The sequence below is a fragment of the Fusarium subglutinans genome (assembly GCF_013396075.1).
Source record: "Fusarium subglutinans strain NRRL 66333 chromosome Unknown NRRL66333_c0000166, whole genome shotgun sequence".
NCBI classification, from domain to species: Eukaryota; Fungi; Ascomycota; class Sordariomycetes; order Hypocreales; family Nectriaceae; genus Fusarium; species Fusarium subglutinans.
This window is the reverse complement of record NW_023502229.1, coordinates 88,225-113,597: the sequence shown is the minus strand read 5'-3', so window position 1 is coordinate 113,597 and position 25,373 is coordinate 88,225. Positions and strand designations below refer to the sequence as shown.

The 25,373-nt window shown below is 48.3% G+C and overlaps 6 protein-coding genes across 6 annotated transcripts; 4 read left to right on the top strand and 2 right to left on the bottom strand.

Annotated features, from left to right (window-relative positions):
* Window positions 1-1,350: 1,350 nt before the first annotated feature.
* Window positions 1,351-2,439, bottom strand: FSUBG_10060 (transcription factor atf21; the record flags this gene model as incomplete). Its single annotated transcript, XM_036674601.1, has 1 exon — window positions 1,351-2,439. The coding sequence occupies one exon, from the start codon at window positions 2,437-2,439 to the stop codon at window positions 1,351-1,353; it is 1,089 nt and encodes a 362-aa protein (XP_036534491.1).
* A 9,747-nt stretch (window positions 2,440-12,186) lies between these two features.
* Window positions 12,187-13,113, top strand: FSUBG_10059 (inositol oxygenase; the record flags this gene model as incomplete). The annotated part of the gene is made up of 1 exon (XM_036674599.1): window positions 12,187-13,113. The coding sequence occupies one exon, from the start codon at window positions 12,187-12,189 to the stop codon at window positions 13,111-13,113; it is 927 nt and encodes a 308-aa protein (XP_036534490.1).
* A 690-nt stretch (window positions 13,114-13,803) lies between these two features.
* FSUBG_10058 (ATP-dependent RNA helicase DBP9) lies at window positions 13,804-17,493 on the top strand (the record flags this gene model as incomplete). Its single annotated transcript, XM_036674598.1, has 8 exons — window positions 13,804-14,124; window positions 14,189-14,664; window positions 14,718-15,115; window positions 15,192-15,576; window positions 15,631-15,881; window positions 16,308-16,479; window positions 16,525-16,863; window positions 16,914-17,493. The coding sequence occupies 8 exons, from the start codon at window positions 13,804-13,806 to the stop codon at window positions 17,491-17,493; spliced, it is 2,922 nt and encodes a 973-aa protein (XP_036534489.1).
* A 54-nt stretch (window positions 17,494-17,547) lies between these two features.
* FSUBG_10057 (uncharacterized protein) lies at window positions 17,548-18,288 on the bottom strand (the record flags this gene model as incomplete). The annotated part of the gene is made up of 1 exon (XM_036674597.1): window positions 17,548-18,288. The coding sequence occupies one exon, from the start codon at window positions 18,286-18,288 to the stop codon at window positions 17,548-17,550; it is 741 nt and encodes a 246-aa protein (XP_036534488.1).
* A 2,033-nt stretch (window positions 18,289-20,321) lies between these two features.
* Window positions 20,322-21,188, top strand: FSUBG_10056 (Autophagy-related 3; the record flags this gene model as incomplete). The annotated part of the gene is made up of 1 exon (XM_036674596.1): window positions 20,322-21,188. The coding sequence occupies one exon, from the start codon at window positions 20,322-20,324 to the stop codon at window positions 21,186-21,188; it is 867 nt and encodes a 288-aa protein (XP_036534487.1).
* Window positions 21,189-21,858: 670 nt separating this feature from the next.
* Window positions 21,859-24,710, top strand: FSUBG_10055 (vacuolar sorting VPS35; the record flags this gene model as incomplete). The annotated part of the gene is made up of 4 exons (XM_036674595.1): window positions 21,859-21,992; window positions 22,056-24,306; window positions 24,352-24,498; window positions 24,546-24,710. 4 exons carry the CDS (start codon window positions 21,859-21,861, stop codon window positions 24,708-24,710), a joined length of 2,697 nt encoding a protein of 898 aa, XP_036534486.1.
* Window positions 24,711-25,373: the final 663 nt, after the last annotated feature.

The window sequence follows — 25,373 nt, the reverse complement described above, 5'->3', positions numbered from 1 at the left end:
TTTTAATAAATTTTATTAAAAAGGCTATATAATTATTTTAAAATAATATTTATTTTCTTAATAATATTTATTTTCTTACTTTAGTTCTTAAATTTAATAGTAGTTAATATAGCTACTACTACTAAAGATTAGCTAGGTTATATAATACCCTGAAATTATTAGTAAGCTATAGTGGCCTTTAGGGGGGTTACAGGGGGTCCCGGCTCTGTATCAAGCTAACAAAAATACAGGGGCTGAACTGTATGTCTGCGGATTTCTCTATAGCCTCCTGCCAATTCATACTGCCGCACTCGGGCTCAAACAGTTGCGCGCTTTCTTGTCTACTCGTATCACTGCCGCAACATCTTAGCTTTCTTTAGAGCTATACGATTACACCACGAGACCTCAAGTATCGAACTATGCTTTGTCTGTGTCGAGCCAGGCCAGGTCAAAACAGATTAGATATGAAATCACAACACTGCAGCCAACTGTTCTGCAACTACATGAAGGCAACACTGCTCACTGAAAGTCCGTTCGTCATTCCAGGTACCCCAGTGGTAGAAACCAGGTGGGCACGGATTTCATTCTGTCTTCATCCAACTTAGTTAGACTTGGCGTTGAGCATTTTCCATCAGCCCAGTTTCCTCAACCCTGCTCTCCAACCATGTTAACATAAATCGCCTCATTCAATACCATGACGTGCAGGTTCGCGGTGGCAATTGACAATTTGGCCCATTATCGTAGTGGGTCGCTCCAATGCCATCACCACATTCGGCATGCTCTAATGCAGACGTTCGATTAGCTGCAGGGGAAACATGAGATCTGGATCACCCCACACCACACTCTTCGATCTGGAACAACGGCGATCCACCTCGCATTTAGGCATTTGACGCGCTCACAATGTTCTAATCTGAGAAGGCTCAAACGAAGTCCGGAACTTAGTGGGCTACGTCTGCATCACCTAATAGCCATTGCTTCATTTAACATGAGTTCAACAAGCAATGAGTATACTACAACGATGTACACTGAAGGAGGGTGAGTGTCTTAGGCCATTGAGCTTTGAAAACAAAAGAGGATAAGCACGACGAGCAGATCACAGCCAGCTGGTTCGGCTGATAAGAACTCGCCCCTCTTTGCATTTTATTGGAAAACCAGCTGATCTTAACTTCTGGATTGCTGGATAATTTTTAAAAAGATACTGGCCAACCTCCCTGATACAGAACGCTCAAACCATGTCACTCCCAAGCCAAAACGCCTTCACCCATGATCGTATATATAGAATAGCTTTTGCCTCCGCCCCCTTTCGGAAATCTCAATCAAGCTACACGATCGCAATACCGAAGGCGGCGGTACAAGATCATAGCCTCATTACTAAAATCCCCATGAAGGATTCCAACTGATACCATCCACATGCTGGGGTGGAGGCCCCATCACGGCATATACCTCGGATTCGGGATGATGCAGTGGTGTCATGCTGGTGAGCGGTTGACTCTGCATCTGGATTGGCCCTTTGCTGTAAGGGTTCATTGGCATCTCGAAGATTTCCTCCCCAACCTCTGATGATGAAGTATGGCCTGTTTGGAAAGGCTGTGTCCAGGCTGGTGAGATTCCTTCAAACTCTGGAGTAGGCACACCCAGGGATTCAGCGGGGCTGGTGCCGCTATTGCATGAGCCTCGACGATATGGGCTCATGGGGTCATTGTCGGGCTGGAAGGCCAATGAGCAAGAAAGCAGGCCATCAACAGTCTTCTTGGCTTCATTGGCGATATATTTCTGAATCAGTACACAGTTACAGTCTGTGTGTTGCAACAGTTGCGTTTTCAGATGGTATATCTCAGCTGTCAATGAGTCAAAGCACGAGGAAAGATATCGGTTCTGGTCTTCCATGGCTTGTTCCTGGGAAGCGAGGGCAGAGGCTTCGTCTCGTTTCCGAAGACGACACTTGGTCGCGGCTATCCTGTTACGTTCCAGAATACGTCGACGTCGAGGGTCCTTGGGAAGGTCGTCCTCATCAAGCTCAATCTCCTGATGAAACTTCCCCGACTCCTTGGCTCCTCCTTTGGGCTTGCGGCCTCGTTTTTTCTGCTTTGGGGAACTGGGCACAGCTCCTGTGCCTTCATCTTCCTTAGGGGTGATGATGCTTAACTGGGACGGTTTCCGGTTTCGAGCCTGGCGGGCAGGTCTTTGCTCGACCTCGTTACTTGGTAATGTAGCCAAAAAAGGAAAAGGGCCACTGGGTGCAATTGATGCCGGGTTATACTGGAATTGTGCTTGCATGAAGCCGAGTGCCAGTCCTTGTGGGTGAGGAGAACCACCTATGGCCTCTTCAAAGAAGGAAGGGTCTTGAAGTTGTGCAGGGGCAGGCTGATACCCCATGTTTCCTCGACTTGTGGGCGATGGTGTTCTAGTACAGTATGGAGAAGGGGTCGCAATACACCCTGGTGATGGGGTTGTGGTCATGATGTTCATGGGATTTCCAAATGGAGGTTCCATGTGGTGAGGATAAGAGTGTATAAAGGTAGCCATTGGAGTCCTTTTGTCTGTCCGGTCGAACAGATTGCAGTAGATTCTTATATCGGGTTGCTCGGCAGAGATAGAAACGCCAAAAGTCAGGGTAAGAGTTGAACGGTTGGTCAATCTTTAGTCAATTGGATTTAGCTGCTGATACAGCAAGACAAAGAACAAAACTTTGTTTTCCGTATTGACATAAAGAGATCAACGAGAAGGGGACCAAGCGAATAGCGACGGGGGGTTCACCCAATATATGATAGGTATGATCCGAAAGTCTTTACACTAGGTCTTACGAAACAGTACGTTGTACTCAACACTCCTCCAGGGAACCAGGTCCATCAAATATGCACGGCAGCTCTCACCCCAGTGCAGCCACATTATTATACCAGCACACCTGATTAGTGCTCGAGCTAAGGACGGTATAATCCAGACAAGGCCGTGAGGGGGAAATAGACTTTCGATCAAAGTGGGAGAGCTTTAGACAACGCCTGGCATTGCTTCTGCGGCATGCTGGAGCCAGCAATAAGCCCCTCAAGTCCTCAGATATCTTCCATCTTATTGGTCCGGACTCCTCTCGGATGATAGTCTTAGCCCATGTCTCCTCAGAGATGCCGAGTCTGTACCAGCTTCCTACAGGTCCAGAGAATGTGCATTGACTTGGACGCCCTCGCGTAAGAACACATCAATCAAGTCTCAAGGCTAACGGGGGACACAGGTAAGACTCCGCCATCCGTCTCGATTCGTCCTGAATTGAATGGGCTTCGAACTAAGCACGGAAGTGTGCAAACCGTTGTACCTGGAAGCAGGCACGGTGGCGTTTGAATTCCCGTACTCCTGGAAAAGATGCTACTATTTCCTTCAGATGAGACTTGGCCAGGACTCAATAGTTTCGGCCACCATCAGAAGCCACATCATCCGCATATTCTGGACCTGGTAAACCCAATTCAAAATTAAATGGAAAACATCAGAAGTTCAAGTCTTGATGTGGCAATACCTCTCCTTCAGTTGGTGTGGCACTTATCAAAAGGAAACGGTGAGTTCCGAGGGTTGCTCTAACCTCTGTTTAAAGAAGCGGCGGTCCAGCGTCGTAAGCCAATTGCTGGGCATGATTGATCTAGACTCAATCGCGCCAACAGACCTAAAAGACGATCGCTGCTTATGCAATGCTTTCATGGCAACGGTCGAAGGACGTTGCATTGCATGGCAAGCCGATAGCGGCCGAGCCCAAGCGGCCTGGATGTTAAGTCACAACAACTCGGCCGAAGACCCACGAGCGAAAGCAACACTGCATCGGAAAGAAAGCTTGATCCTTGGCAAGCTACATGGACCCAGACCCGGCCCATGTCTTCCTGCATCCGAGATGGGCGAGCTTTGGGACTAGACAAGGGACTAAGCTCGGGCGAAACTGAGCATGAACTTCAATCCTAGCAGGCTAGCAGGATATGAAGATATGTTTTTAGTTCATCCTGAGCAACGAACCAGTGGGTGAGATGATCAACAAGCTTTCCGACGGCAGCGATGAACTAAGCTAAGGCATCAGATTCAAGGGAAGTTAAGACATGTTCGGCATGGCGCAGAATAAGCCTGTGGCTCAGTTACACACAGCGATTGATGTGAGACTTGATGAGCATCTGCGGGGTTGGGTATCATCAAGCTGATGGGGTCTAATAGCATTACAGTCGAATGTCCACCAGGTGCCGGTGTATAAACGATCCAATACCACTCGACAGCACAATTTGGTCCCTGATGCAACTGCCGTTGCTTGGGCGTATCTTCAAGGGCTGTACTCAGTACTGCCGATCCTGATAACTGACGGCTTGGTGCGTTGGAGCCTCGATGCCAGATTTATGGGTGGCTAGTGATCCTGGATTTCGATAAGCTTGCTTCCCAATCGATCATGAATGTGTTTGGGCAGTTCAATACGGAACTGGCGCCACCGTCCGTCTAGCAGCAAGGTGCATGCATAACGAGGATCAAGGTTGATCGTTGGTGGCGCTTTTGGCGCTTTTCAGTCGAGAACTTGCGTCCTCAGTGAGCCACAGAATTCAAGGTTTGCCGAGTTCCTGGAAATGGGGTAACCGTTGAACCTCTGCTACAGCCCCTCAACCCCCCGTTTCACTTTATCGACAAAGGTTGAGTGTCTCTCTCTCCACGCCTTACGAGGCTTTGAAGCTCGGACACTCGGCACCTTGATACGCGGCAGCAGGACTTAACATACAGGAATGGAACAGTCAGGAGAAGGATGGATGTCAGATCTCGAGAAGAAACGAGTGAATGCGCTCAAGATGCAACTGGTTCGTTTCCTGGTGGCTCTTACATTTCAGGTAGCCACAAGTTAAGATGGGCTGACCACACCCATATTTTACGAAGTAAGCGAGTGCAACATCATCAAGCTTTCCCCATTGAAGGAACGAAGTTCTCCTCGAAATGGTCTCCTTCTGCCTTGGTTTACTTCAGATACAGCTCTGCAATCTTTGTTCTTTGCGCTACTGTTCGATACTGTATATGCATTGCCAAACCTTCGTGGTAAGTACTTTACACTGAGATGAAGCATTCATAATGGGCTAACCGGGCTCCTGGCTCAAAGCCCACTTCTTGTTCCCGGATCGACGAGCGCCCGCAAAGATATCTATCCTTTTCGGGAATAGACAGATATTATAGGGGATTATCCTCAGGGAGCCAGAAAACTCGAGATTTTAGAAGATGATGCCAATATAAAATCAGTAGGAGCCTCCAAATTTAAGGCTAGAGTTACCTGACTATTTTCGCCGTCGAGGATACAAAGTCCCAAGTTTTCTTGTCTCCTCTAGATGGTTGTCGTTTCGCTCCGCAAGTGGAGAGAAATCTTTCTTCAGATCATCAACAACTGGGATCGGAGGGCGCTGACAGAGAGAGTTGACTGGCAACCCAAAGTTGAAGAGCCGCTAATTACACTTCAGTCTCAGCTAATCATGGAAAACTAAGCCAAGAGCGTCAATTTCCTTCGCTTGGCCAGCAACCACCATCGAGCCAACTTTACACTGGAGAGAGAATACGGCTATGTGATGCCGCTTCAGCGATCCCCTCCGTCAGCTACGAATACTGCACTCTAGATATTCGGCTCTGCCACTGTCGGGCATAAGCTCCTGCTCCCCAACCCCGCTCCTAGATGCAACGTCAAGCCAGGCTGAGCTGGCGGGGAAATGATCCGCGAAGAACCGGAGAGGCAATCGACAACGGCTTAGTTAAACCTACAGTAGTCTACAACTCTTGGAGAAGACAAAGTACACAAGCCCACCGCCTGCGCACAACAACGCCCGTGGCATCCACGCTATGTGGCTGTCTGGACATGAAACCGACCCTGGATTGCACCTAGGAACAGTTCCAGGGGACCGGACTGGAACTGGTTCAAAGCCAAGATCATTCCAATCATTGTCCCATTGTACGATTATTCTCCGTAGGGCTGGTATGGACTACCTGGCGGGTCCGAGTTTCCCGGCCGGGGGAATTCTTCAAGGTAGGGAGCCTGTAAACCGTTCATCATAAGGGCAATATTGTGACTAATTTTTCAGGTGAGGGGGCTTTTCTTGTAGCCTTTTCTGCGGACATTGGCGATTTCTTATCATACTGCCATCCCAAGGGCTCCGATCATTGCATCTTCGCAGTTGTGTCCAGTCAGCTTGCATCTGCTGCAGAAAACGTGTCCTTTCTCTCCATATATTTCAAGCTAAGCTTTGTGGATTGATCAAGACCCTGGTTTATTAAGGAGAGTTCAGCTATCTCAGAGGGATATTCCCGAGAGTGCGGAGAGAGACAACAAGACTTACATACACTTCTGGGTGCGCACGGATCTCGTGCTCGAGGCAGACAGGGTGTGAACCTCGAAATTTCCTCCCACTGTGCCATCCACAGTTCGAGACGTTCCTGAAGAGGGTGGTTCCTGGCTGTCTCTACGGACAGGGGATTGGCGCAACGATAGCCCCTCCTCGACAAGGTTTTGGTGGACTGGTGAGTGTGTTGTGCTAACCACTGTGTCCTGGTAGTAAAATGGCACCTGTCGTCTCTTGCGTGGACTCGATGCCTTTGACATCACACCCTCAGAAACTCGATTATTAACGAGAGGCTAGAGGCTGCACTGTTAGATGCGTATGCAGCTCGTGCCACAGGCCCATGAGAGGCTTGATCTGATCACCAACCATCTTCTTGGCCTGGCTGCCGTTTTGGGTACATACGGGCTCAGCCATCCTCGGGCAACACTACGCATGCAGGCTAATGGATAAACAAAGCAGTACACTCGTCGACCTTTAACGAATATGGATATTCCAAGGCAGTTTTGCAAGGAAGTTGCTTGCAAAGTGGAATGCTCTGACTCTCAAAAGTACTCCAACTTCGCACCAACGATTCCCCTCCAAAGATGGCTGACCCTTGTCAACAAACCGTTACGTGAAATCCACCCCAAAGACTCTTTGGGTACTTGATCACATAGATACGGTGGTAAGTGGCTGCGACTTGCGCATGTGATTCTTAGTCGCAGCAGACTACTACATGCGTATCGAAAGTGTCTTTCTGACGCAATCTCACACTAAGAACCATTTTCCTCCGTTGCTAGACAGCATGCAAAGTCTAGCATGTTGACTGTTATCTTGTATCTCGCTAGTCATCGCAAATGTCACTGTCAATCACACTCTTTCCAGCGGCTATTCTTGTTCGCGATCTCCTTAGCAGATTTGTCTATATTAGGCAATTTGAAGAGTGCAACTAACTGGTGAGATCCAGATCTGTGCCATTTTTATACAGTCCGATTAGTGAAGATGGCCAAGCCAAAAGTGGCCAGGCGGCATCAAGCTTACTGCCCTTGATAGCAGATGACCCAGGCCAGGTCAGGCACTCAGGGTTTCGTCGGATGCAGTTTTCCTTGGGGCGTTTGTTTTGGATCACGTCTAAGCGCCTGAGTGCATCCACGATCTAGGGTACAGCATATGGCCTGATTTTTCACATTTAGTAACGGCCGTTTTACTCGGCAGTTACGCTAAAGGGCAGTTTATTCCCATCTCATGGAGTTCTTCGCGATGAGTTATATCTTGGTCGCCAAGCCAGGCTTCCTTGACTCTAGCCGTAGTGGGTTGCCGCGGCTTGTGTCACCAGTCAAGTCTCTGGTTGGTGCAACTACAACGTATCAGACAGGGTGACATATCGGATCCAGGGCTAAATATGCAAATGTTCAAAAAGAGATAAACCAGGCCGTCCAGTGACCACTTTCACTTAGCAACTGAGTGAATTTCAGAACGTCTTGGGAGAGGACAGGCCCCATCTCCTGAACATAGTATCAAGACATTCGGAATGAAGCGCCTTGATGATTACGGATGTGTTCCACCAATATGATTTATCCCGTACCGACGAATCATAACCTCGACGGGCGCAGTACCCGGTTGAAACTTGAAACCCAGTTGTCAAGGGTACATATGTTCTCTCGGCCTCTTGGTCAGAGGCTCAAGGATCTCGACAAGAAGCTTAACCTTGACGATCTACATGCACGGATGCTTGCCTGCTACGATGTACTCTGTAGTAATCACAAAACAGAAATGCCGCTGCTGCCATTGACAGGGTATGGAATGCTATCCGAGTCTCCGAGACTGAACCAACCATACAGTAGAATTTCACTTACCATGATCAGGAACAAGGATGCTGGGCCGCCAACCGGTCTTTTACTACTGTTTCTGTTGCTATTTCCAGGTATGGAACAACATTGAGCACAAAACGGCCGGTCCTTACGCTTGGACACTTGTTGCTGTTTCAAGTGCAGCCTTATCCTCGAGCCTTAGATTTTGTTAATTTCTCGTGCCTCTGCGTCTGTGCTGCCGGAGAAGCGATGACCGTTGCAGGGATACCTAGGTCTTGGTAGGGATTCAACGTATTTTAGAGTTGGTGATTGGCGTTTGGGCCTCTGAAAACTCCTGTTATCAAACTTGTCACCCAGAAATTGTGCATTGGTTTCTTTGGCTCAAATCGATCTGAGATGACACTATCTCGTCAGGCGAATGCCCCTCCCTTGACTTGCAAATTGCAGTTGATTCCTTGAACATCCGAAATTTCATCGATCGATCAAGCCCTTGTTTACCACTCTAATGACGATCAAAGTTTCACGGGAAATCATCGCACGGATCATGAACAGCCCTGAATGTCACCTTGAGAGTTTAACTTGGAGTCACAACTGCCGCGGTGGATATCGTGGCTTCCGAGGCCCGGAGGTCCCCGATGTCTAGAGCGACTCGGAGTGTCGGCCGGGATCCCTGCCTGTCGAGCTCGGTTGACGATAACCGACTTCGGGGTCTTGCGTCAAAACGAGGCTTTGGTGAAGACAGCCATGTTTCATGCGTTGTGGGTTACGTTCCGCTTTGACATCCCGCCAACAACGCTTATGTTGTAGACAAGGATATCTGTGGCCATCATCTTGCTTCCCGGTTGGAAGACACGGCCTATGATGGTGATAGACTTGATCCATGCTGCACATCAAACATCTTGATCGTTTTCTTGCATGACTAAGGTATATCGGGGCGAGCCAATATCTGAGTCATATGCAGAAGGATGTGTTGGGCAGCACCAACGTCTGTGGTTTCTGGCAAGGAACAAGACGTGGTAAGATGCCGAGGAGGGTATCAGACAGTTTTAATCCCCGGTTTTAATTCTCTTTCGGCTACTGAGGGCTTAGAAGTTCTCCTTGAGAAGTTGGGGAGTCGAGGCATGCCCACATTCTTGAAAGTTGAAGTTCTTGGCAGTCACTCCAGTCACTCATTGATATTATTTAGTTATCAGGCCAATTTCAAGGGATGAGTACACAGTCACCAGTTTTCCGCGAATATTTTACTGCGACTGATTCCAAATACCCCGGATCTTACTGAGCTTTGACATTGTTTGGGGACATGGTGATCTGGCAAGGTAGGACTGAGCCAGCGCCTCAACCTACAAGGCCATTAACTCAATTTCCAGAAGGGCTTGATGTCTATCACTTCTAATGAGGCTCTACTATATAGTATTTGAAGTTTTAAAATATATATAGTTTTATTTGAATTTTTGCTGGGTGTTGTTTGTTTTCAACTCTTCTCAAGTGTCCTCCTCGGCTTCACTTTCATGCCTTGTTCTTAGACAGCAATGTTTTCAATAGCCTATTCGGTCTGCAGTTTGACTTTTATATTGTTTGTTCTTTATTTTCTCTCTCTGTAAGGACTGTGCGGCTTATTGCAAGGCTCGATCTCACCCAAGATTTAATTACAGAAGTTAAGATTCAAGATTCCTTTTGCGTGATGACGATAACCCGTTGTACCAAGTTTATCTACAGGGTAACTACAATCTTATTGTTATCCGTAGTTGTACCTAGTAGTCCCAGAGCACAAGGACGTGTATGTTCAAGCCTTGTGGATAGACCATGTATTCCCAGGCCTATATATGGAAACTCTATTCATCAGCCTTGTCCTTATACGACTTCAGACCTGACTCAAGTACCTGTCGTAAATACTCTAGCCTCTATGTCAAGCAATGGTATGTGTGAGCGTTAGTTATGTGGATCTTGAGCAGGTCTTTCAATGCCAGTCTCCACGACCGGCTTAGAATTGTCTGCGCGTTCTATGAATACAGGTCATGAGATTTGGCCAAAGGCATTCACCATCTGAATGATATTTTTTCTCGTTCGAGTAGGGATATATAACGAGCATGTTACTTTGATAATTCGACAGAATTCCTCACATGTCAAGCAATCCTTACACTTTGGTGATTGGTATAAATCCATTGGGCATGCCATATTTCCTTATATATGTATGATATAAACGACTTATACTACAAGATATATATAATTCAACTCTTTGCAGAATAGGGTCCTCATGGTGAGCTAGTAGAAAATGCCGTAGGCATTGCTGACAATATGATATTGGGACTTGTTAAACAGAATGGTGTGGGTTAAGCCACCGCCGATACCAGATAGCCTGAGGATTTTGCTAGAACGACACCTGGAAGTTAATGTCGAAAAAGAGAGGTTTGGTCATCAAAGATTTAAAGTGAAAGCGTGAATTTCACGTGATATAAGTGATCGGTTGGGCGATTAAAGAGGTGAAGCTGTATTAAGAACGTAAGATACTTCTCTTATTCTACCGCAAACCCGATACTAAAGACTTTGACCTACGTCGTCAGAGTCTCATGGCAGATAACTAAGAGGATAAAGGTTTCGGATTGATTCTGCGAAATGGTATGATATTGATCAGAATTTCATCAAGATGTTGGCCATCCAATGTTTGGGTTAGCTGACAAGATGGGAAGAAATAATTCTAAGGCTGATAATCAACGATTCGTCGCAGCTGCACAATGACCCAATGATCGGGGAGTCTTACTTAAAAAGGCAATTCATCAGAATCGAGCTCTCCGGGACTAACCAAATAAACTCAGGGACCAGTAATTTTTTTTAGCGCCGAATCCAAGATCTCGTAACCATGCATGCGCTGAAATTCTGAATGACGCTTAAATTCTTAACCTACTCGGACAAAATTACCACGAGGGCGAGGAAGCAGTAGCCAGATTCCGGTTTGGCCTCCATGCCTGGGACAATATGAGTTGAGCCGCGGGGAAATTTAGCGATTTTGGGAACATTTGAATATGGGCCGGCTCAGCTTGCCCTCTCTCGAAGATGAATGAATCTACATACCTATATCAAGACGCACGTATGGGGAAGTTGTGGGTGAAGCACCATCAACTACATTAGTAGTATAATCCTATGTATAATGCTGATATGTGTTGGATATTGGATGTATTGCACGTGTTAACAGTTGACATTGAAGCAGCCTTCGCTTCTATTATCAGAGACCAAATTAAGGTAATTAGAGATTGAGGCCCTGTCTTGCTCTACCTCGACTGCTAGATCTGCCGATTATTGATCACATGAGCCTACCTTGTCGTATCTATCTAATTCAGGGTCCAGCAATAATCCCCATGTTACCACGCAAGATGAAGCCCCAGAGATCTAAGCGATAGCTGCGTCTAGAACATTTTGAACAAGAATCTCCGAGTTTACGAAGGGTCTTGAGATCCGGCAAGCTTCCCGGTCAATCCCCCGCGTGACGTAGAAAGAAATTAGCAAGAGGAATTAACGTGGCATTTTGAGGTAAAAGTCGACAACATCTCCACTGCGTCCGCCGTGATGCCATTCCTTGGTGTCTCGTCGACAGCCGAAAGTAGCTACAGCCGGCGGATCTAACCATGAACGATAGAGAATTTGAGAAGTCAGGGTTCTCAGTGGCGTCTACCCGGCGGATCTAACCCGATATGTCGTTCTCGACTTAGAAACTCTGCCCGTCGAGTTCCACCATTCTCCAGATCTCGACCAAGTCTCGAAAACTTGACGAGAATTGTAGAGCAAAAACACCCACTCAGATGACGCAGATTGGTCATGTACCCGACTTCAACTTTGATTATGCGGGGAAAAAGAAGGGGAAAGGATCCCTTGATGGCGGGCAAAGCGAAAACTTCTCGATATGAGGTTGACTTGTGAGGAGGGATAGTTTTGACATCAACTACTACATAAGACCATCCTTCTCACGTCTTTTGGCATTCTATTCTCCAAGCTCATCATCATTCTCACAAACTCTCAACTACAACTGAATCTTCAAGAACAATACAATACTCTTCTCTCTAACTTACCTTACCTTACACTACCTCCATCACATCACATTCACAATGGCCCCCAGTGCTGTCATTGACGACTTCTCGAGCCACGATGGCCAAGCCCTCGAGGTTCTCTCTGACAAGATCGACGATGTCAACGTGATCAAGTACGACGAGACATCCAAGTTCGACAAGGAGAAGGACAAGAACACCTTCCGCCAATACGCCGATGCCACCGACCGCGTCAAGAACTTCTACCGTGAGCAGCACCACAAGCAGACCGTAGCCTACAACCTCGCTGCCCGCAACCGCTTCTACAACTCCTCTCGTCCTCGTGCCGAGATGACCATTTGGGAGGCCATGGAGAAGCTCAACACTCTTGTTGATGAGTCTGACCCTGATACTTCCCTCTCTCAGATCCAGCATCTTCTTCAGTCTGCTGAGGCTATTCGCCGCGATGGCAAGCCTCGATGGATGCAGTTGACCGGTCTCATCCACGACCTTGGCAAGCTTATGCTCTTCTTCCCCGAGCTCGAGACTCAGGGTCAGTGGGACGTTGTCGGTGACACATTCCCCGTTGGCTGTGCTTTCTCCGACAAGATCATCTACCCCGAGACTTTTGTCGAGGGTAACCCCGATGCTTCCAACCCCGACTTCAACACCAAGTACGGTATCTACTCTCCCAACTGTGGTCTCGACAACATCATGCTCTCATGGGGCCACGACGAGTACCTCTACCATGTCGTCAAGGACCAGTCCACTCTCCCTGACGAGGCTCTCGCCATGATCCGCTACCACTCCTTCTACCCCTGGCACCGTGAGGGAGCTTACCGCCACCTCATGTGCGACAAGGATCATGAGATGCTCAAGGCTGTCAACGCCTTCAACCCCTATGACCTGTACTCCAAGAGCGACGGTGTGCCCGATGCCGAGAAGCTCAAGCCTTACTACATGGAGCTCATTAGCGAGTACTTCCCCAACCCTGTCATCAAGTGGTAAAGAGGGAATGAAAGTAAAAGCAAAATGAAAAAAACCCGATAAAAATGGGATAGATGATGTTTTCTTTGGGAATATGTTAGCCTGGGATTTTGGGACATGGGATATAATGAACTGAGCGAATGATAAATATACTTCTTATTGATGATCGAGCCTGACTCTTCTCTTTCTGTTATGTGATTGTAGCGAAGTTGACTTCGGGGTGTAACGATGCTGGCTGAATTTGTTACTTGTCTCTGCCTGAGTCACTGGTGCCTTCTCAAGTACTTGTGGTAGAACAGGAGACATCAAGGCACCAGTTATTAGAGCTTTGGAGTCATGTGCCTCCAGGTTGTATTTCGCAATACCTAGAGGAGCATGAATAAAACGGCAACGTGAAGCTATTCTCAGCCGAACAAGGTTAGACAAAGTTTCGAGGTGCAGGTATTGATAAGCACGATAAGAAGAAAAAAAGTTCGAACTCTGAACGATTTTCTTCAACTTCTCAGGCTAAGCCGAAAAGCGCTAGCTCAAATATCAACCAGCCAATCAAATAATCGTCCGCCAAGTAGCTGCCCCTCAACCCGCTGGAAATTTGGAGGAAAAGTACCCAGCAGCGAAAGATTATCTCTGGGCAGTTGAGAAATCGCCATCTTTCTTCGACATTCACCAACAGCAACCAACATCAACGCCACACAACAACCGACTTACACAATGGGGTCCTTATCGAAACGAAAGCGCGATCAAACAGAAGAAGTCATCTCTGACGAAAAGCCTGCTGCTACCGAAGTTGAAAAGCCTACGAAGCCTGCGCAAAAACAAGAGGATGAGACTTCCTTCGTCGACCTCGGTCTTGATCCTAGACTGCTACAAGCTATCGCTCAGCAGAAGTTTGCAAAGCCGACGCTAGTTCAGAGGAAGGCGATACCTTTGGCTCTCAATGGACAAGATGTCTTGGCCAAGGCCGACTGTGGCTCTGGAAAGACGGCAGCTTATGTTCTGCCTTTGCTCTCTAGCATTTTGAAGCGCAAAGCTGTATGCCACCCCGATTCTCGAGATATCAGATTCTTGAAGATTTTGCTAACAGCCATATGCCTAGACCGACTCTACAGCTTTCACAACCGCCCTCATCCTCGTCCCTACCCGCGAGCTTGCCGACCAGGTCTTCAAGGCCATCGAACAGTTTGCTTCCTTCTGCGCAAAGGATATCAGCACAGTCAAGTTGACCGACAAGGTTGCCAATGCCGTGCAGCGCGCCCTTCTCTCAAACTCGCCCGACATCGTTATCTCGACCCCTGCGACTGCCTGGCATAATGTCAACTCTTCAGCATTATCAATCGACAAACTCACACACCTTATCCTGGACGAAGCCGATCTTGTTCTTTCCTACGGTTACAGTGAGGATCTGGAGAACTTGTCACGATCAGTTCCCAAAGGTGTTCAGGTCATGATGATGAGCGCTACTCTTACAGACGAGGTCCAGACACTCAAGGGGATTTTCCGACGCGACCCGACATTGTTGGATCTCAAGGAGAAGGAGGCTGAAGGCGAGGGTATCACCCAATTTGTGGCCAAGTACGTTCTACTGATCTTCAGATATAAGAGGCCAGTTGCTAACATAATACTAGGTGTGGTGAAGATGAAAAGTTCCTTCTCGCCTATGTCATCTTTAAGCTTAAGTTGATCAAGGGCAAGTGTATTATCTTTGTGAGCGACATTGACCGATGTTACCGTCTGAAGCTCTTTTTTGAGCAGTTCGGCATTCGAAGTTGTATTTTGAACTCCGAACTTCCCCTGAACTCACGAGTTCATGTTGTTGAGGAGTTCAACAAACACGTTTACGATATCATCATTGCCGCCGATGAGAAGAATGAGATGATGGGAGATGATGAGGAACCTATTGAAGGCGAGACTGAGGATGCCGAGAAGCAGGCTGACGGAGATGATGCGGAGATGGAAGCAAAGCGACCAAAGAAGAAGGTCAAGAAGTCCAAGGGCGCTGATAAGGAGTACGGTGTATCAAGAGGTATGCTTGCCAAGCGCTGTCATTTATATGGCATAGAGTTACCCCAGCACAGGACTTGCACTGACAATACTTATAGGTGTCGATTTCAAGAAGGTTTCTGCAGTCATCAACTTCGATCTCCCAACAACAGCATCAGCCTACACACATAGAATAGGACGCACAGCGCGAGCTGGGCAGACCGGCATGGCTCTGTCATTTGTCGTCCCCAAGGATCTATACCGAAAGCACATGCCCACTTCCACACCAACTTCAGAGAATGACGAGAAAGTGATGACCAAGATCATCAGGCAGCAAGCCAAGCGAGGAAAAGAGGTGAAACCTTACAACTTCAATATGAAGCAAGTGGACCCTTTCCGGTACCGAATGAACGATGCTCTACGTGCGGTTACCAAGGTTTCTATCCGAGAGGCCCGAACAAGAGAGTTGCGACAGGAGCTGTTGAAGAGCGAGAAGCTGAAGCGGTAAGCACATACACAATGACGCATCATTTTCAGACTGTACTAACAATCGTTCAGATATTTCGAGGAGAACCCTACGGAACTCGCCCATCTTCGCCACGACGGAGAACTTCGAACTGCTAGACAACAAGCTCACCTGAAGCATATTCCAGAGTATCTCCTACCCAAAGATGGCAAACAGGCTTTGACAAACGACATTGGCTTTGTGGGACTCAGGAAAGATCGCAAGGGCCATAAGGGTAAGAAAGGTCGCGGATTCAAGGTTGGCTCAAGGAAGCGAGATCCGCTCAAGACATTCAAGGCGAGGCGTAAGACAAAATAGAGGGACTAGTGTAATATAGCGTTTTTGTGGGCTTTAATACCTGGATTTCAATTCAAGATTCTTCGTTCCCTTTGAATTGGTTTTTATTGATTGGCTTACTTGTACTGACACGGATCTCACGGTGAACAAGATATTGCCCGAGACCGAAGCTGTCTTAGTCATTCATGCAAGATGCTTTAAAGTTTCGGAGACAAGCAGTCTTTCGGCCGCAAGTGTGGGGGATAACAAGATGTCCGCGCAAAGCTAACCCCGTTCCATACACTGATGTAACGAACATCAAGAAGGACACAGAAAATCATGTCGTAACCTGGACTGGGATAGGTCGGCCAATACAATGATGAGGAGGCGTTGGACATGTATAAAAGCAAGAGAGTTTCTCTGTATTTGTGAATATATCTCCTTGTTAAACCAGGCCACTTGCATCCAGCCAATATCTCCTCCAACTGCCCAAACTCCATTTCTAAGAACTACATCATGACTCCTCCAGCCCAACTCCCTCTTCGACAGGTCACCAAGAACGGCCCCAAGATCCCATCTATTGGCCTTGGTCTTATGGGAATCAGCGTTGGATACGGCGCGGCCACGTATGAATCACATGTCCAACTTCTGACTCTCACTAATATCCCCAGATCTGATGAAGAACGTCTCAAGCTCCTCGACCGTGCATGGGAACTCGGCTGTACCAATTGGGACACAGCTGACATCTACGGTGACAGTGAAGATGTCGTAGGCAAATGGTTCAAGCTTCACCCCGAACGTCGTCAGGATATCTTCCTTGCGACCAAATTTGGGTTGCGCGCAGGTGAGACAGGGATCGCTACTGATTCATCGCCTGAGCATGTGAGGAGGAGTATCGTGAGCAGCTTAAAGAGGCTTGGTGTTGATCACATTGATCTGTACTACATGCATCGCGCAAACGAGGATGTGCCTATTGAGAAGACTGTGGAAGCCATGAAGCAATTGGTTAAGTAAGTCATTCCACCATGAAACAAGCTAAGCAGGACTCACACGCATATAGTGAAGGAAAGGTTAAGTACCTGGGCCTCTCAGAGATCTCGTCTACCACTCTCCGCCGAGCCAACGCCATCCATCCCATCTCAGCAGTACAAGTCGAGTACAACCCCTGGACACTCGACATTGAAGGTCCTTCAGGAACAAACCTTCTCAAGGCTTGCGAAGAGCTAGACGTGGCGGTGTTTGCCTACTCACCCCTTGGCCGTGGTATCTTGGCCGGCCGTTTCCGCTCTATCGATGATTTCGAAGAGGCAGATACCCGAAGAAACTTGACGCGGTTCCAGGGTGACAACTTCAAGAAGAACTTGAAGATTGTGGACCAGTTCAATGAGTTAGCCAAGAACAAGGGATTTACATCCTCACAGCTCGTCCTGGCCTGGATCTTGGAGCAGAGCCCCAACATGTTTGTCATTCCTGGCACCAAGAACATCAAGTATCTCGAAGAGAACGTGGGAGCAGCAAAGGTGACGCTGAGTAAGGAGGAGAATCAAGACTTGAGGAAATTGGCAGTTGAGGCTGGAGTTGTTGGAGGGCGGGACCCCTTCTTTGGCTGCTTCGCTGATACAGCTCCTCTGGAGAAGTGAATGTACACAGAGGCAGCAGTGTTGACTACATGACGGTTGCTTCGGTAGCAGTCTCTAGGGCAAGTCCATACGGAAGAGTTTGCCATTCCATGACGATCCATCATCATCATCATCCCTAAAGCTCCCCATGATATTAAATCCCTGTTCAAAGTAGTATCTGTAACCATTAAAAATGAACCGAGTCGAGGGTGTCCTTCTGGGGACATACTGTACCAACTGCCCATTACCTCCATCCCAGCAATCAAGCCAGATCGTCTTCCAACCACGCTCAAGAGTATAATCCTTGACTTTCTGAAGAAGAGCTGCCCCAGCCCCGCGGCGTCTATCACCAACTCGGTGATCAGTGACAAGATATTGGAGGAAGACAAACTTGCCCTTTTCCAGCGCAGGCTCGACCTGGGCTTTCAAACCCTCTGTCTCTTTCAGATAGCTCACGAACTGTTCTTCAACAATCTTGGCGAAGCCAACGGACACAAAGGATTTTCCATTCTCGTCCATACGATGGGGGAGGTGTCCATTTGCAGTGGAATCTGAGTCGGCATGATCATCCTCAACCTCGGCGATAAATATTCTCTCTCGATCACCAGTCCCCGTTTTACAGAACTGGTCCGACTTCGAAACAGCCTCATGCATCTTCTGCATGAACGACTCCTTTGTAGAAAGAGGCTCAGTTCCCCATTGGCCAGCGTTTCCCGCCGCAACAAGGTGGGGTATAGTCGAGTCCATTGCATCAGCAATGAATTGAGCATCATTACATGATGCAGAAGCATCACGGAAAGTGAACTGGTTCACCATCTTTCAAACGATTGACCCCTTGAACACGAAAGGCCCAGATAAGGCTGAGGAGAAGGGCACTGTATGGCTTCAAGAGACAGATTGTGTGTAAAACAACAAGTTTGCTTATTCAGATGTCAGCAGTGCATATGTGGTGTTTCAGCGGACCACAAAGACATGTAACGCTAGCAAGGATCGCAATCCTAGAGCTTCTATGTGAGCTTCTAGAAGAAAAAAACGATTTATACCTTGACATGTTCATTAGTTCAACTGAGATTCTGAAGAAACATCTCAGCAACTCGCAAGCGTCGTCTCACTTTCAGCTCTAATTGACAATGAGCCCTTGAGATGACCCAAGGACCCCAAAGTCCGATAAGTCGGTAACCTCCAAGGCTTTCCGAAGGTGTTGACGGATGTGCACCCTCATCATTACCTTGAATGTACAGTAGATGGCGCTATAATAGTGTCGCATGGGATGGTCCTCCCCAACAAGAGGGCTTTTTCGGTTTGTGAGAGCCGTGCTTGGCATGGTCCTTTGACACTAGAAACATGGATCATTATCAGTGCCTCATCGCCATCGCTGGTGGCCAAAAGCCTGCCTCACCTATACACTTGCGGCCATTGTATCCTAGGTAATTTGTTTGAACTTATAGAGCAAAAACGTTGTTGAGAAGTTGGATTTTCAGTCTTCGACATCGCCAAGTCCATGGCCCGTCATCGCAACAAGAAGCACGTTTACCGACATCCTTAGCCTAACTTGCATGACTCGGTACAAGTTATCGTCTCGCGGTGCAACATCGACGGAAGACGGTCAGGTAGTTGCCTCTAGAATAGAGAACGGCATGAGAGACTGGTAGTCCAGTGCATGATTCTATGTCCGGAACCACGTATTCCAAAGAACTGCAGAACTGCACAAGCACGTCTAGCGGCTCCCCGGCCGATATTCTCGAGCGAATTATGTTCGGGAAATATGACATCGCCGTTCTCATTGGAGTCCAATGACCACAAAGAGGTTGATAGTCCAGTGGCTATGAGATCATTGCCGTTCTTTATGGACAATCTTCTGACTAGCTGAACTCAATGACAAAGAAACGTGTCTTAGGTACAGCGCTGGATCGCGTGCGTCAACAAGGCGGTAAAGTACTGATAATCTTGGAACCAGTCCCTTTGTTGGACTTGCATTTGCACGCGATTCAGCTTGTAAATGGTTGGGAAAATGCTGCTTTAGTTCAATCTCGTCATTCGCAGTTCTGGGTCCGCGATGTGTGTCTGCTAGTGGTGGGGGTCGATGCGATCTCTAGGGTCACAGTCCGCAAGACAACGGACCCTTCTCTTGTTTGAAGAGTCTTACACTCCACACTCTATGTTAGTGGATGGCTGAATCTCTACAATTCTATACAAGAATCGTCAACAGCTTCGATATTGGTAGCATCTAGTACAAGAAGCTGAAGAAGTTGAGCTTCAGCTAGCGGCTGAACCAATGAGTATGCTTGGGGGGCACATTGTCCTACACAGTAGATTGCCTTATCTAGAACTACCCCACGAAAACAAGGTGGTCGGAGAGCAAGGACGGGGAAGTCTGGCACACCGACGGCAAGGTGACCGGGCTTGAGTCGCTTCGAATCTGTGTTGAGATTTGGCTCAATGGCTAGAAATTGTACTTATTGGTTTGGCAAAGCCGACCTTGGCCCCAAGGTTGGGTCGTCAAAGTCCGGAGGGTGGGAACCTTGATGGACGGACCCCTTCGATTTGCTGATCAGTTTGTAGACATAAATAAGGTAGGTTGTCGCACTGCCGTTGGACGATAGCATCGTCTTGTCTTTGTTATCTTTGTCGGCATTGCAAGAAGCGGCTTCTGACGTGAGATCCCTCGCGTTATCCGTCATTGTCCGTCACCGTGTTAGTGACTCGTCAACACCATCGACCAGTCCAATCACCAAGACTGACATCACCGAGTCATCGGCGTTCAAAAACAATTCCTCAGTTGAAAGGCATTGCAAATCACTTCGACACCTTCCGCCTTCTTTCAGGCATTGCTACGCAACTCAACCATCATGGCAGAAGAACCTATGCTCTTGCGAATCCCGCCCGAGATTCGCATGCTGATATACGTCTATCTTCTCGACAACGGCGGGACCAAAGATATCTCAATTCGAAATCAGTCGAAGCGTGAATACGAGGCGCGCCGTTCGAAGACCCAACGTTCAGCGTATCATATAATGGAGCGAACTATCGCAAAGAAATCATATAAGACGACATATTGCGCCGACCCTCATCCTCGCCGATCGATGCACACTGCAGTCATGCAGATCAACAGGAAAATCCGAGAGGAAGCCTCTCATTACCTGTACACAAAGCATGCTTTTCATTTTGGGGAAGACCTTGAGGCCTTGGTGCCCTTCCTCACTGATAAGACGCCACGCACTAGAGACTTAGTCCGGGAGATCAGCCTCTACAAGCGCAGTCCAACAAATGTGATGGAACCGGATTCGTATTGCTGGTCTTCTGTGTGTCGTTCGCTGCGAAGTTTGCAAAGCTTGGATAAGTTGACACTTGTCATTGAGGGCGCTCGGCCACAAGGGCCATGGGACGGCCCGCAGAGCTTGACGGTATCTGACTTTCGGCTGTTATATACAACTCGTCATGAAAGCTTGGGATGGGCGCGGGAACTTGCGACGATAAAAACGATCAAGGAAGTCGTCATCATTGCTGATATTCACAACCTGCCTCATCCCGAATCGAACATGATGCTGGTCCTTGCCGCATTTTCGTCTTCGATTGACACGTCGTTGGTGGACTTTCTTCGCGATGATCTGGGTATTCCTGCGAGAGTTGGACAACCACAGTATTGTGGTGTTGGAGTATTCGGCCGGTCCAGGAAATGCGAGAGAAATGGATGTCTGACGAATTTGGAAAATTGAAAGATGCGTTTGAGGAGCCCAAGTAAGGCGTTGAAGAGCTGGCGCAATTGAGTGAGTATCATGTTGCACTGGGAGTTATTGAAGTTTATTTAACCATAACTAAAACATGATTGACATTGGTGCTTTGGACAATCCGTTGATGGAACATGAAGAATATTGAACGATAATAGTAAACCAATTGGGTCATGATACGTGAATTGATAGAATTGAACATCTTCAGTCATGGATAGGTATATCTCATCCACAATCTTAGACGCAGGAACGACTTACTCCCTGACACCACGTGATGAGTCCCTTCGTTGTGTAAGGTATCTTCCTTTTCCAGAACTGAGTCCGCTGCGGTGGCTGGGACGGACCTAGAAAAGCCCCTGTCGCCTAAAGCCAAATTGGTACAGCGCCATTATCCGCTGTCTCCCAGCGGAGCTTAGGCCCACCTCAACCCATCCAATCCATTATCTCAGCCTCCCCCGTATCGTCATCGCTCTCGTTTGTTCTGCGCCTTGTATGCGGCGCAACCTATCGACGACAATCCGACAGCTCCGCGCAACCTCCGTCTCCTGCTGCCATCTCCTTCACCATTGCGTCTATCACAGTCGCATTTCAGTGAATTGCTGGGGGTTTGGCTTGTCTTGACCTTCTCCGAGCTACCCCGCCGTCATAACCTGACAAGATGGCCACGCCAGCTCCCCCCGAGGACCAGGCTCGTCTGCTTGAAGATGCTCTTGTTGCCGTGCGACAGCAGACGTCCCTTATGCGCAAATGTCTCGATACTCCTGGAAAGCTAATGGATGCGCTCAAGTGCTGGTATGTATATAATTGCCGCGATAGATAGCCCGGTCCCCTGAATGGCATCGCTGACTCTGGTAGCTCGACTCTGGTTTCCGAGCTTCGTACAAGCAGTCTTGGACCCAAGCAATACTACGAGCTATACATGTCAGTGTTCGACGCCCTGCGATACTTGTCTGTCCATCTCCGCGAAAACCACCCTGTCAACCACCTGGCCGACCTTTACGAGCTCGTCCAGTATGCAGGCAACATCGTTCCACGATTGTATCTTATGATTACTGTGGGAACCGCCTACATGGCCATCGAAGATGCGCCTGTCAAGGAGCTCATGAAGGACATGATGGACATGAGCCGAGGTGTTCAGCATCCTATTCGTGGACTCTTCCTCCGATATTACCTGTCTGGTCAAGCGAGGGACTACCTGCCAACTACTGAGAGTGATGGTCCAGAAGGCAACATTAGCGATTCCATCAACTTCGTACTTACAAATTTTGTCGAGATGAACAAACTATGGGTTCGTTTACAACACCAAGGTCACTCGAGAGAGCGCGAGCAGCGAATTCGAGAGAGAAAGGAACTGCAGCTACTGGTCGGCAGCAATATCGTACGCCTAAGTCAGCTTGTTGATCTTGAAACGTATAAGTCTAGTATTCTAGCACCGCTGCTAGAGCAGGTGGTTCAGTGCCGGGACGTTCTCGCCCAAGAGTATCTCCTTGAGGTGATTACGCAAGTTTTCCCGGACGAATTTCACCTGCACACCTTGGACCAATTCCTTGGTGCCGTTTCACGCCTCAATCCTCATGTCAACGTCAAGGCCATTGTAATTGGTCTGATGGATCGATTGTCCGAGTATGCTGAACGCGATGGACCGGAGGACAAGTCGGACGATAGAGCTCAAATTGAGGCGGATGCGCTGGCAAAACTGTTGGAGAAGATAAACCTTCAAAAAGAAGCATCGAAAGCCACACCTTCAGAGTCTAAGCAATCTGAACCTGATGGTAAAGCGGGTGAGTCTACTGAAGATGCTGATAGTACACCCGAGGGCGAGGAGTCTACAGCCAAGGCCACCGATGAGACTCCAGAGGAAACTGCTGGTGAGAGCAGCAACGACGACTCTAGCACACTCGCCGAGTCTACACCTTCAGTAGCAGATACGGAAACCACCGCTGTGAACGGTCAAGGGTCAATTACAGATACCGTACAGCTTTACGAGGTTTTCTTCGCCCAGGTCAAGAACCTGGTGGAGGCTCAGCATCTCCCTGTGCAAGACATTATTGCACTCCTGGTGTCACTTTGCAACCTTGCGCTTAACATTTATCCCGACAGACTGGACTACGTTGACCAGATCCTGGCTTACGCAACTACCAAGGTTCGGGAGAATATTAACAATGCCGACCTTCACTCGCCTCCTGCTCAGCAGAGCCTGCTTGCTCTTCTTCAGGCGCCCCTGAACCGATATGTTTCCACTTTCACTGCTTTATCCCTTCCTACCTACGTTCCTCTCTTCCAGTCGCAATCATACCCTACCCGCCGAGCCGTTGCTGGTGGTGTCGCTCGCACTTTGCTCAAAAACCAGACCAAGATCTCGACTACAGAACAGCTCGAGAACGTGCTGGAGGTCCTGAAAGTTCTCATCAAGGAGGGTTCTCAGGCGCCTCAAGGATACCCAGGTGTTGCCCAACGACGTCCCGTGGAGACAGACGAGACAATGGAGGAGCAGGGATGGCTCGCCAGGATCGTGCACTTGCTGCAGGCCGAGGACAACGATACTCAGTTCAAGCTGCTCCAAATGACAAGAAAGGCGTACTCGGAAGGAAACGAGCGTATCCGCACGACAACGCCACCTCTGATCACAGCATGCATGAAGTTGGCGCGAAAGTTCAAGCAGCGTGAGCACTTTGACGACAACTGGGAGACACAGAGTAATGCTCTGTTCAAGTTTATGCACTCAGCGCTCAGCACGCTGTACACCCGTGTTAACGGCTCTGGGGCTGCAGAGATGGCGCTGCGTCTCTTTGCCTCTGCTGGTCAAACAGCCGATCTGACCGGGTTTGAAGAGGTTGCATATGAATTCTTTGCGCAAGCCTTCACGGTGTATGAGGAGGCTGTTTCGGATTCGAAGGCTCAGTTCCAGGCTGTCTGCGTGATTGCTACTGCTCTCCACCAGACACGCAACTTTGGAAAGGAGAATTACGACACTCTCATCACCAAGTGCGCACAGCATGGTAGCAAGCTGCTACGTAAGCCTGATCAATGCCGCGCTGTGTATCTGGCGAGTCACTTATGGTGGGCGACTCCCATGGTGTCGAATGGCGAGTCGGAAGAGACAGAGGTATGTATCAATCCATGCATGAAGGACCTGAGCTGACTTGCATAGCTTTACCGCGACGGTAAGCGAGTACTCGAATGTCTTCAGCGTGCCCTTCGTGTTGCCGATTCCTGCATGGAGACGGCCACATCGATTGAACTCTTTGTTGAGATTCTGGACCGCTATGTGTATTACTTTGACCAACAAAACGAATCAGTGAGTCTCGATCCTGGAACTGTTGAAGCAATTGCTAACTCGAGCAGGTCACAACCAAGTACCTCAATGGTCTCATTGAACTCATCCACTCTAATCTGGCTGGTAACCAACAAGATTCTGCTTCAGTTGAGAACAGCCGCCGGCACTTCCATCAGACACTGGAGAACATCCGAAGTCGACAATATGAGGGAGTCGTTCTGACACCGAACTGAGTGTCTAATTCATTGGTGATTGAAGGAAAGAGAAGGCGATTGAGCGGCATAGCGATAGATAATGTTTAGCCTGCAGGCATGAATCGAGGAGGTCGCAGGTCCACTAGTTGTATATAGTAAACTTTGCCCAAAAATTGATGATATGCGCGGTGAAGCCAAAGTGAGTCTCTTGCGACAGTGAGAGTTTTGGAGAGTCGCTGTCACCAACCCCTGATTGATAGAGATATATATACAGAGTACCTCACTAAGCAGGCTATGTAACATTTGGACATGATTGCGTGGGAGGCTTTGGCTATTTTTGGGCTTAACTGCCATATAAGTTATGCATTCTTTTTTTATCTCGAATTACGGCTGAACAAATTAGCTGACACGTCCCCTAACTTTACTTTACTTCGAGCCCAGAAGCAAAGCGAAGCGATGATACGCACATCACCTCCCTGTCCGAGTTAGGCTGTCTCCTTATCCCAGCTTTTGTGGGGTAATCCTGGTGGCGTGCACGGGCGGATTCAGGAGAGTGAGAGTGATTGTGAGAGCCGAGACAAGACAAGACAAGGCAAGGCCTGGCCTGGCCTGGTAAGCTCCTTGGATGCCTCTGAGATACCTAGATAGATAGATACCTGTGCTAGTATGGATAACAATTCACGTGTAATCTGGCAAAAAGAG